Raw genomic sequence first — 12980 nt, forward strand, 5'->3', positions numbered from 1 at the left:
CTTCAGTTTTGCAAGATGTTATCACTGGGGCAAACTGGGTAAACAGTATACAGATCTTGTGTGTCATTTCATACAACTGCATGTGAATCTATAAATTTCTTCCTAATAAAAAGTTTAATTAAAAACAGAACAAAACTTATTCGTAAATGTAGCAGCATTACTTACAATAGCTCCAAACTGGAAGCAACTCAAATGTCCTTCAACTGATGAATAAATAAATGACAGTATATCCAACCCATGGAATACTATTCAGCAATTAGAGGGAACAAAATATAATACATGCAACAACATGGATGAATCTCAAAAACATTAGGCTAAGTGAAAGAAATAAAACATCAAGGTTACATACTGTATGATTCTATTTACATGAAATGTAGTGACAGAAAGTAAACCAGGATTGCCTGGAGGTAGGACTGTGGGGTAAGGAAGAAGTACAAGGGGACAGGAAGAAACTTTTTAGTGTGAAGAAATTATACAGTTCTGCCTTCTATAGTTTGATTAGGGTAGTGGTTATATGATTATGTATGGTTATCAAATTTCACACTGTACATATAAAATTGGTGACTTTTATGACATTTACCTAATATTTTTAAACACAGAAAAGAGGAAAAAATTAAGGCGTAGAAAACTAATACCTGTTAGCGTCTTCCCTGCATTCAGTGGAGGAGCAATGACTCGGAAAAGTTTCTGCGTTAAAATTAATAAGAAAACAATCACCATCATCTTAAATAAAGAATTATTTCTTACAAATAATCAAAAATCTTATGCTTTTAGTCACTTTTCTTTCATTGAATTAGATAACCATTTGCTACTGAGATTAAATATAAAAACTTTTAATTTGGACATGAACTTGTTTTACTAAGATCACTGGGAAATAATCATTGTTGTTATATTCCTCCCTGAAAGAAACATTTTAATAAATACCAGTTAGAGGAAGATGTTTGTTGAGATTATTATTTTTAATATAAGATATCCTTAAGTTCCTAAAAGTGCTTTATTCTTTTAAAAATAGTAAGCAAGTGAAGGGATTAATAGCCCACCAAAATGGTAATAAAGATTACTTTAAATTGAAAATATGAACAATCAGCAGCCACAGAAAGAAACATTATCTAAATTTAAGCAGAACCTCTGAAGATTTAAGCAGAACCTCTGAAGATACAAGATTAATGGCAAAACTATGTTGGTCTTCCTGGGAGCTTCCTGTTTGGGAGGAGACTGACCCTTAGCACTGGGAGGTACAAACCCAGCTGTTCATTAGCCTCAAAAAGCCCAATAAACTACTCATACTTTCAATTGAAAACCTAAATCCCTCCCCTACACCCAAAGTTTTGTTGAACTGGTATATAAACCTTTACCTCTGGCTATTCAGTGATTTACTCATTACTGAGAGCTCCCAGTACAGGTGTGAATAAATCTTGTATTTTCTCCTGTTAATCTATTTTCAGTTAATTTGCAGTCCTCTCCCCACTATTCAGATTTCAGTCTACAGAGAAAAAGTTTTTCCTCCCAACACAAGGGACTCCTTTTACCTCAGAAGCAGTCAAAACTAGAATTAAGGAAAGATTTCAGAGGCTATAGAACTCATCACAAAGATGATGACACTGTTCTTCATTCTAGGAAATCTAGGAACTTTCAGAAAGCACTATAGTTCCTCTTAATTTGGACCTCTTTAAACTGAAATTACTAAATTTTAAACACTATGAATAGTGATGTCATTACAGGCAGAGAATTATAAAAGAGGCATCATAAGATGCATCTAACCTCCCACTGCTAAACTCTCCAAGTAACTATTTAATAACAAATTCCAAGCTCCTGCTGAAAGCCATTAAACTTGAAAACTACTTTTAACACAAAACAAGGCAACCTCAATAGCTCAGTGTTCCATCTGAGATGTATAGTTATAAATGAAAACCAGATTTTGAAGAATAAAAATCCCATACAAAACAAAAACTTCAAAAGCAACAATTACAAAATCCAGCAATCATTTTTATCAACACAGAATGCATCAAATTAGAATCTGTTTTCAAAGACTATTTTGAGAGTAACTAGAAATTGCATTAATTCTTCCTAATTGTGGTTTAATAGTGGGACAGAGAACATTTTTGCAGAGAACATTTTTGCGTGCACGGATCTCACTGAGGAGGCAGCTGAGAGGTGTTCAAATGTTAATATTTATTTGACACACAGACAATCAAGGTCAAAACAAGAGCGAAGGGCTGTGGCACTCACTTTGGAAAATGATCAAGGAACAAGAAGTGCAACCAAACCTGAAGGAGTTATGAATTAGAGGGATATTCACCTATCAAGCTAAATATGTTTAAAGAAGACTGAAATATCATAGAATGACTGCTGACTTATTCACACTGAAAATAATTTTGGATGCCCATTAAATACACAAAAACGTTGACTGGACACCTTCAGCAGATGCCTGGCTCTTCTGACTCATGTAATTAAGTCGCTGTAATAAAGCAATGGGCTGGCAGGACACTGTGTGTATCCACAATCCATTATCCATAATTCTGTCCTCAAATTTAAGGTAAATAACAAGATGGAATGGGTTTGGTTCTTTTTAAAACAAGCCTAAATGCTTTTTAGATGCTCTCTTCTAAAGATTAGGAGAATAAGAAATTATAATGAATGCGATAAAATTCTGAAATGGGAAAAGCAATAAATTAGCAATTAACAAATAATGACTTCCCACCATTTTCAGGACCTCCCCCTCAACATAATATATCTACAAAATAGCATTACTCAATAGCACACTTACCATATACAAGTATACATAATAAATTTATTATACTTCTTGGAAGATGTATCATAATATCAAAACTTCTCAGGAAAAAACTTGAAGTCTAATAGGCAAGCATTACTTTTAGTTTTATCTATTGTTCCTTGGGATTTAAATACCTACTTATGCAGGTTAAAAAAGAAAGCAAAGGCAGTAGGTATAAAATTAAAGGCTACCTAAAAGTCCTTAACAACAGGTGCAAGTCTAATAAATCTACAAGAAATTAAAAAATGACTGGATGAGAACAAACTATTCAAAGCAAACAGGGAAGGGAAAAAAAACTAATTGAATATTAAATGTGTGTCCAAGTTAGGAAGTATCTTACCTCCATTGGACTAATAAATTCATTCATGCCTCTGTTGTACACATAGATCATAGCATCATATAGCCGATTTTCCCAACACATGAGAACTACCTGTAAAAAGGAAAAGTTGTTTGGTCCATACAGTTCAGTAAGTCTCACCAATTACTTTCCTTAAAGCTTTAAGAATGGGGAAAATCTTGAATTCTTTTCCTTAATTTTTTTCATTCCTTCTCTGAAAAAAATTGAAATTAAGGTAAAACATAACACCCAGGTAAGAGCTGTTGTAGGTTTAATATTACTTTCAATCACATTATAGGTACTTGTAAAGATCCTCCAACGTCTGATTTTATTTCTTCTCTATTCTCTCCCTTTCCATATTTATTTTACCTTTGGTCACTAGTTCTACAAATATTTACTGAGCGCTTGTATTCAGGTCCTCTCCTAGGCACTGGGGATAACGTAATAGATAAGACAAACCCAGACCCCGTCTCCACCCTGGCAGAACTGCCATTCATCATGGACACCCATCAGAAAAGGGGCACAAAATGTGTGATTTATGACTTGGGGAAGATACTCAATTAAACAAATAATTCATTTACAAATGCAAGTTTATAAAGGAACCTGACTTGGTCTGGAGTATTCAAGGTCATCCCTGAGGGAGCAATATTTAAGCTATGACCTAAGGGATACATGTATGTCAGCCAAAAGCAAAGCTGGAAACTAGGGACTCTGCAGGCAGAAGGAGCAGTAAGGATGAAAGGAGTCTGAAGTGTTTAAGGATGGAAAGAAATCAATTTGAGAAAAAATTCAGGAAGAGGAATAGAGATGACTTGAGTACAAAGTACCCTTTACTCTGTTCCTCTGAGAGCTGCATTACAGCACTGAGTACAGGAGGAGGAGGCTGAAGTAGAAGAGTAGGGGTCAACAGAGAAAAATGAGAAGCAACAGCCAAAGAGGTTAAGAGGGAAAATGGAAGTGAGGTGTCGTACGAGTCTTTCCAGATGAAGGCATGTTCTGGGACCTCTTCTCTTCTCTCACTACCCTTCCTCTCAGTCAGTCCCATGATCATGCATCCCTTTACAGCTTCAGCCCTAACCTCCCCTCAGACATACTTATTCACCACTGACTTGATATCTTGATATCTGAATGCCTGGGAGCTTTCTCAAAATAAAATGGCAAAATAGAACCCCTGACTTTGTCTCTCAAACTTAGACCTATCCCCAGTCTTCTAACCTTCTTCAAGGAATCACTATCCACCTTGTTTCTCAAGCCAAAAAATTAGGCATCAGCCTTAAATTCTCTCCTTCCACACCCTCACACTGGATTCATCAGCGCATTAGTTCTACCTCCAAAACAATCCAAAGTCAAGCCATCTCTCTCCATCTCACTGCTATCATCTCTGGCCAGGACCACCTCCTAAACCAGTTCTTAGCCAAGCTCCTTGCTTCTGTACTTGACCCCTACCCCACAATCTGTTACCACTAAAGCAAACTAGAGTGATCTGGCTTAAAACCTTTTAATGGTTTCCCAAATCACTCAGAATAAAATGGAAAAATCTTACCTTGCCCTGAATGGACCACCTCTCTCTTGAAACCAAGCTCCAAATCTGGCTTCCTTTTATTTGTAATTTTAACACCCAAGGTATACATCCTTTTTTTTTTTTTTTTTTTGTATTAACTGTTGCTTTTACCTGTAACAATCTTCTCCTCTAACATCTCTGCATCACTGATTCCTTCTTGTCATTCAGATTCCAGACTCAATGTTACTTCCTCAGGAAGGTTTTCTATAATTAACCAATCTAAGGTAGCCTCTAATTCTCTGTCTGCCATACTGCCTGTCTGATTTTTAACGTAACACTTGTTTTGGATATTTCTGGTCTGTTTACTTCTTTGTCTATTTATGGTCAAACTTTTTTTGTTTGTTTGCTAGAATGTAAGCCTCATGAGAGGATGAATCGCCTTGTCCATTAGGGTCACTGAAGAATCCTTGGAGCCTGTCACTCAATAAATGCTTCTTGAATTAATGCAAATGCTGTTGAAAGAGTAAGTAAAATCTGAAAAAATATTGCTTGATTTAGTAGGTGTGGAGGTCATTGCTGACTTTAGTGAAAGTAAGGTGGAAGAGTTATTAGGATGTGGAAAATATGGAAGAAGCAACCTAGAAAATGCTTTCAAAAAATCTGGCTGCAAGTGGGAGGAGTGAGATGCATCAGTGAAACATGGGGAAGAGGGGAAAAGGTTTGATATGGAAAGAAAGGAAACTGAGGGGGAGACTGTTTAAACTGCTGCTTTAACATGAAAAAGAGTACAGTGTATTTATACAATGTTGAAGAAAAGCTAAAAATGGTGAAAGGAGGAGAAATAAGCAATTTCTCTTATATCAGTGATCAGTAAATAAAGCCACATTGATAACATGCTCTCAATTCATCTGATCTATTATCAGACGTGAAGACTATGCCAAATTACCCATTAACAGAAAGGCATATATAAAAGAGAACCTGACTTTACTTTGCAAACTTACAGCCATTCATGAAGAGCTTCCAGGAAGAAAACAATAACCATTTTCCAAACTCTTCACTTCCATGTGTGTACATTTAAAATAACTTTTGGTCCTTCTAAGACCTTTGTAAGTCACCAATATTTTAGCTCAATTGGGCTTAGCACCTTGGTACCACTTTGCAGGAGTAGCATGTTCATCACAAGGACTAATGTGGAAATGAAGAGTTAAATGAAGAGTTAAGAGTGAAATGCCTTAGGTCAGATACATACTCCTCCTCAATTAAGGACTTAAAACTTACTGTGGAGATCTCGGACACACTGGAGAGGTATATTATCAAACAATGGGCTGGATGACTATGTTAAGTAAGTAAGATGTCCTACAATTTGCTGCTTATACTATATTCTGCATTTCAAAACAATGTATGAAAGTTACCAACTCTGGACATTTTATAAACCAGCTTTCTGAAAAAAAATGGCATCATCCTCTCCAAAGTAAAAATACTCTTGATTCATGTGAAAGTACGCACAGTTGAAATTCACTTGCAGGATGGAAACTGTAGTAATGAGCAAACAGACTGATGAAGAATGATCAGTCAGTAAGCATTTATTGAGCAACTACCAAATGTAAATGCCATGCGAAGAGCTTTGAGGGATGCTAAAGAAACAGAAGACTCCTGGCTTACAAAAGTTCATAAACTAGATTAAAGAACAGGCTTAAGAAATATATTGACAAATTCAAGTTTACAAGGCTTTTTACCAAAAAGTGCTCAAAAATTATTGGGACTGATAGAAGGCAGAGGGAGGCCCATAAATCAAGTAAATATAATCAATAAAGGATGTTTATTACATAGATTAGTAGACTGTCTATAAACTTACCTGCTGAATATCTAGGCTGGTGATATCCATATGTACAATGAGGGCTTCCACATTTTCCATTAACTTTTTATCTTGGAAATGAACAAGCAAGTCTTTCATTACCTGAGGTGTGATCCCCAACAATTTATCACTTAAAATATATGGTTCAAGGCACTCCAAAAACACTCCTTTGGCCACAGAATTCTCACTTAATTTGTCATACATCTGGCTAAATAAAAGATCCCTGTAACAGAAAGGGAAAAAAATACTTTTAAGAACATTCCAAACAACCATTAAATTCAGTCTACTAAGTATATCTCATCTTTTTGTATTTCAACTTACAAGTTTATTAAAAACAGTTAACAATATTTGCATAGAGCTTTATACTGTGAAAACCTTTTCATATATACTATCTTAATTAATTCTCCCAATACTTTTCACAAATAGAAAAAAAAGTTGAGTAAGTTAAATTATTTGCTGAAAGTCAGACAGCCAACAAATGATAGATTCGGAATCTGAACCAGCTTTCTGACCTAAACTCTGTGCTGAGTCCATTATGGCGCACTGCTTCTTAAAGGCAACACTGACACAGGAGCAGGTAGTACAAAGATCACAATGAAGCAGAAAAAATTAAAAGGACTATTCACAATACCCTTTCCTCCTTTCTGGTAACTAAACATTTCCACCTGATCTGCAGGGCCAATTTGCTCGTTCATCCGTTCTTACCCCTTGCTTTCCAAAGGGTTTAGGCAGTGATTATTCATGGGAGAGGAAGAAAAACTGTTAAATATTTTAAAAATACGGCTGGAAACTATTTTATTACAGAAACAAAAATCTTTTAATTAATCAAATGCACTACATTCAATAACTGTGTTTTATTTATTTAGCATTTCTTCTGCAAAGAGTCTAGAAATAATTTTAGATTTATACACATCATAAATATAATCTTCTTTGGTTTTCATGCAATATTATATGATAAGCATTACTTAAGTTGCCCTTTACTCTGTAAAATTACCATTTTATCTAATTCACAATGTTTCAGTATGCTGAGATATCACAATTTACTTAACTATTCCTGTAGTGCTGGCTATATGCTAAATCACTTATTTCCAATATTTCTCTCTTAAGAGTAATGCCACAATGAACACCTACATATATAGTCATTTCCATTTGGGGGGCTTAATTACTTAGTCATTCTACTTTTAGAAATTTATCTAAAGTCAAAAATATGAAAAATTTCACGACACTTAAAATGTATTACTAAATTACCTTCAAAAATCATCACAGCACTAATTTATACTGCCATCAGCAATGTATAATCACACCAGTTTTAACTGTGTTTGGTTTTTCCCCCACATAATTTAATGTGTAAATTGAATAACATCACTGTTTTAACTTGATGACTGGCAGGATTAAATGTTTTTCATATTTCCATTTATACATTGTATTGACTTGTATCATTCACTAATTCTTTTTTTAATACAAAAACTGTGCTAATTCTATTTACCTGTTAGGATTGACTGATTATTTATGTATATTTATTTATTAAATGTATACTCTCTATATATGTGCATCCTGTCAATTGTGAAAAGTGGTAGATGGTTGATCCATAGGTGTGGTCTTTCATGATAAGTTCCACAAAAAGGTCAAGGAAGATTCTGAAAGCAGTGGGATGGGGTCTTGCCTAATCTGAAGTCCTGGAAGGCGACAGGTGATACATGGGCTGGCTGCAACTGCACCAGAACCACATGTCACTTTTCAATAAACAGTATTTGCAATATCTTGGGAGGAAAATCCATATCCATTTATTTTTTCTCATATCCACAAATGTAATTTTTGCATCATTTCCCCCTTTGCTTCATATTTATCAGAGCATTTTTCACGTTGGTTTCATTTTGATCAATAGTCCATCACATTTTTGTGATTACCAATTACTAGCCAACTAAACGAAACTGAGATTAAAAAAAGCTTTACTGTGAGAAAGATAAAAAGAGTAACAAAGTAATTTTAATGAATTTAAAGAAAAAGACATATTTGCTAGCCCTTGCACTCATGATGTTGTCAAAAACAATATGCTAAGAAAGATAATTATACATTTTAGTTCAACACAAAAATCCCTGGTGAAGAGAATTAAAGAGCTAAAATTCAAAAAACAGAGCATAAAAGTTGACAAGCAAGTCACTCCTGTGACAAATAGCAGCATGCAATGCTGTTAAGATTAACCAGTTACAGGCTATAACAGAGAAGCAAGGAAAACTCAGCAACTCCTATCTGCATTTCTACCTTAAAATAAAAATAAAACAAAATTCTAAAACATGTTCTCATCTTTCTGGGGGACTATTTATTAGAACATCAGAGAAACAAGGAGAAAAAAAAGTACATACAAAAAAACTTTTTGGCTCTTGTATTTCTTTTTACATTTAGGCATTATACTCCAGGGTGCTGACTTTGATTCCTGGAAAGGCTAACTTCAAAATTGATGTTCATCAGTTCATGCATAGCCTCCCTATAGCTGGTATAACAGAAAATTTCATTCTGAATGATAGAGGGCCATCAAAGAGGTCTTTAACATAACTTCACTTTTCATTAATACTCATTATTAAAAATATCATTTGGAGTTTATCGTTCATAACTTCAAATTGATAGAGAAAATGACCAAACTCATTTTTGGCATTATCAGTTTTACAATTAAAAAATGAGAAGAACTCAGCTTTAATTATGATGAGATAATTACAAATTCAGAGGCTGGCTAAGGGAGCAAAGGCATCAATCCTAACTCTTGCCAGTGTATAATAAATATACAACCAGAACGAAATAAATAAATCTAGACTAAATATAAGTGGGATTCAATAAATCCAAAGTTGATTTAACCTGGTCTCTTTATTTATAAAATTAAAAACAAAGTTCAAACGATCGTCAAGAAATTGTGTTCAAAATGCTGTTTTCTGAGACAGGTATTTCCTTTAAAAAAGCATGGTTTAATTGTGGTGGTGGTTGTACAACTCTGAATATGCTGAAAACCACTGAACTGTACTCTTTAAAAGGATAAATTTTATGGTATGTGAGTTATATCTCAATATAGCTATTCAATAAAATTAAAAAGACACAGCATACTTTTCCCCTAGCTTTGATGTTTAAAATTTCAACATATAGTTATCAAGAAAATGATGAGAAAACTCAAAATGTCAAGTTCCTTAACCATGCTTCATAATTAAGATCTTTCTGTTTTGCAAATAATAATCTTAATGTTGAACAACAAGGTTAAACAAACACTCTGGCTATCAAAAGACAACTTCAGGTTCCCTTTAAATTTAACAGAAATATTTTTCAGATTTATATACAATTCAAGTTATCTGAATGATGGCTTCTTTTTGGATATCTACTTACCATGACATAAGCTCAAAGTGCTCAAGATCATCTGCACACAGCACCTATTTCACTTTATTTTGTTTTATAATGTCATCACTGAGATATAATTCACATATAATAACATACCACTTACTTTTAAATAATCTTTAAAGTTACAGTTATAGTTCAAGTAAACTCTGGACCTATTTTCAAAATAAACTGAAATTATAGCTACTGCTATATAAGCAAAACGACAAGTCACTAAATATGCTGCAAAAGCTTTAAGACATTTTCTATCTTTTAATCTTGAAAAAAATACACACTAACAAACTGAAATAAAATTGTGTGAACAGAGACCAAATTATGAAAAAAAAAGTATGTCTTCAAAAACTGAATTTCCTATCATTTCTGATTTTAAACAATTCACAGAAAGACAAAAAAGCCAAATTTTAACCAAAAAATATGTCCATAACACATTGATCAGTATGCCCCACGAGAAAAAGTGTGGTTCCTGCCACAGTTAGAATGTTTTTACACTATAAAAGAATTCTTTTTTTTATCATTTTATATTGATTTATAATCATTTTACAATGTGTCAAATTCCAGTGTAGAAAACAATTTTTCAGTTATACATGAACATATATATATTCATTGTCACATATTTTTCTCTGTGAGCTACCATAAGATCTCGTATGTATTTCTCTGTGCTATACAATATAATCTTGCTTATCTATTCTACAATTTTGAAATCCCAGCCTATCCCTTCTCACCCCCCGCCCCCTTGGCAACCACAAGTTCGTATTCTATGTCTATGAGTCTATTTCTGTTTTGTATTTATGCTTTGTTTGTTTGTTTAGATTCCACATATGAGCGATCTCGTATGGTATTTTTCTTTCTCTTTCTGGCTTACTTCACTTAGTATGAAAGAATTCTTAAGTATGAATGCGAAAACATATATACACTAGTTCAATTAATATTTCAGCTGGTTATGGGATTCTATGACTTATGATACTGAGGTAACAGTGATTATAGTATAATAATGGTTGTGATACTGAGTTAAAATTAATCTCACAATATGTATTGTGTTCATAATTTGATCTACATAAGAAACAGCACAATATATGAAAATAAGGACTGAGTATAATGTACCCAATCAGAAAATATTAATATAAGAGGCATCTGGAGGCTGGAATTGAGTGTCTAAGTGATGACCCTAGAAGTGGAAGAAGTTATCTGAAATTGGCTGAGTACTAGATTTTGTTTTGTAAGATTATATTTGTGTTATGCACAATTTGAGCATTCAAGAAAACAATCTTAATATCACAAATACTTTGAAAATTTGAGAATGTTGAAGAGAACTAGGAGCTAGACTGCCTGGATGAGAATCCCACCTTTGCTCCTAACAGAAATGTGAGTGAGCTTTGGCAAGTTAATTAGCCACTTATTGCCTCTAGAACCTCTTATGTAAAGTGATAACAATACCTACCTCGCCGTTATAAAAATCAGATATGTTGTTATAAAAATTAGACAATTTAATGTAGTGTTTGGAACAATACCTGACATGTAGGAAGCTAACTATTATAAACGTGAAAAAATGTGAACTAGTACAGGTTGGTTAGTTTACATAATTACTATTTAAATGAATAAAGCCTAATCAAGAGTTTACTTATACTGATTTCTTTCAAAAGCAAAAAGGCTCTAAAAACCAACACTGCATAAGCATAATAAATCTTGTCCTTTTTTGGGTGGTAGGAAATACTGCATCTTAGTGATGATTCATAAAAGAGAGTGTGTGTGTGTGTGTGTGTATATATATATATAGTATATAAATATATATACATTATATAGTATATGAATCATGCATGTTTACTTTTAAGATCTTTAAGTAGTATTGCTCTTTTGTTAGCTATGTTCTTCATCTCCACTATCCTGCCACATAAATATATAGATGAAACACTCACAGCATCTATGTTGGACAAGTTATTTTATTAGGTAAATGGACTGAAAATTGTTAAAGAATCAAATTACTGTAAATTCATTTTTTAAAAAAATCTATTCAGTCAAATTCATAGAATTTATAGTAGTAAATTATAATACAAGCAAGAGGCAACCTGGATTCAAAATAATTAAATCTGACAGGCAATGTAAACTTACTTTCGCTGTAGCAGAAGGCAGTAATCCACTATGACAGGCACCATATCCTGTAGAGAAAACATAAAGAAAGCATCAGCAGCATATCTCTGTCCAATGGCCCACGGGTTAGACACAACACATAATGAAAGTGGTCTGCTTCAGACACTGTTAGATTGTTGGGAGAATGTTTAACTTTGTACCATGCTTTTGGTAAGCAATTTGGCACTCTGTGTCAAAAGTCTTAAAAATGTGAAAATATTTTTATCCAGTAATTCTATCTGGAAATGTATCCTAAATATATTTAAGAAAAAAATTTTTTAATGCATTAAGGTATTCACTGCAGCTCTGTAACAGATGAAGCAAGAGAAGGAGGGGGACAGGAGGAAGACATTGAAATGAAACATACATGGAAAAACAGTTAAGTAAATCTGCTATTTAAATAAAACATTATGTAGGTATTTTAAGTTTATAAAGAATTTATAACATAACAAACATTAGGTGGAAAATATGTATTTATCTCACAACTTTACAAAGAACATTTGTAAAGAAAATACTTCAAATTGATAATATGGTACAGTTGTTCCTAATGATGGCTCAGGTAATTAAGGTTGTCCATATTTTGTCACTACCCTCCAAACCAGTTATTTTAAGGTTGATTTAACTTCTCAGTTTCATAACATTTTGACCGCTTTATATTCATCATGTATAGACATATATCAAGTGAATGGCAACCCATAACTTTGGCCTTTTTCAAAAGTTTGAGGGAGAAACAGTAGTACCTTATTATGACTAGAACTTGTCAAGTAACCAAACATTAGATTTCAGCAGTACTCGTTCATTTTCTGCTGGCTGAAGAGCAATGGTTTCCTTTTTAAAATCCTAGAAGGGCTAGGTTCTAGGCAGAAAAATATCCATCAGGAGGAAGAAGGCACTATGTGAAGAAGAGAATACTGCATACTAACACTTCTTTGACAAAAAGAACAAAATTGAGGAACTCATGATCTGAAAGAGAAGTACGCAGAAGGGCCTATAGTCCTGAAAGGCTATCCCTGCC

At 33.7% G+C, this 12980-nt stretch overlaps 1 protein-coding gene across 4 annotated transcripts in view; it reads right to left on the minus strand.

The window, feature by feature from the left end:
• Nucleotides 1-12980, minus strand: part of VPS8 (VPS8 subunit of CORVET complex) — a 222892-nt gene that overhangs the window by 136001 nt on the left and 73911 nt on the right. For 3 of the 4 annotated variants that reach the window (XM_045519728.2, XM_010959180.3, XM_045519727.2), the window contains exons 21-24: nucleotides 11948-11994; nucleotides 6467-6689; nucleotides 3114-3203; nucleotides 636-687 (exon numbers count right to left, since the gene is read on the minus strand). In XM_045519728.2, the coding sequence (XP_045375684.1) occupies nucleotides 636-687; nucleotides 3114-3203; nucleotides 6467-6689; nucleotides 11948-11994 (412 nt within the window). Of the gene's footprint in view, nucleotides 1-635; nucleotides 688-3113; nucleotides 3204-6466; nucleotides 6690-11947; nucleotides 12025-12980 lie in introns of those variants that run through there. The other variant, XM_074366605.1, reaches the window with a different exon arrangement.

Source organism: Camelus bactrianus, chromosome 1 (genome assembly GCF_048773025.1).
Source record: "Camelus bactrianus isolate YW-2024 breed Bactrian camel chromosome 1, ASM4877302v1, whole genome shotgun sequence".
In the NCBI taxonomy this organism is placed as follows: Eukaryota; Metazoa; Chordata; class Mammalia; order Artiodactyla; family Camelidae; genus Camelus; species Camelus bactrianus.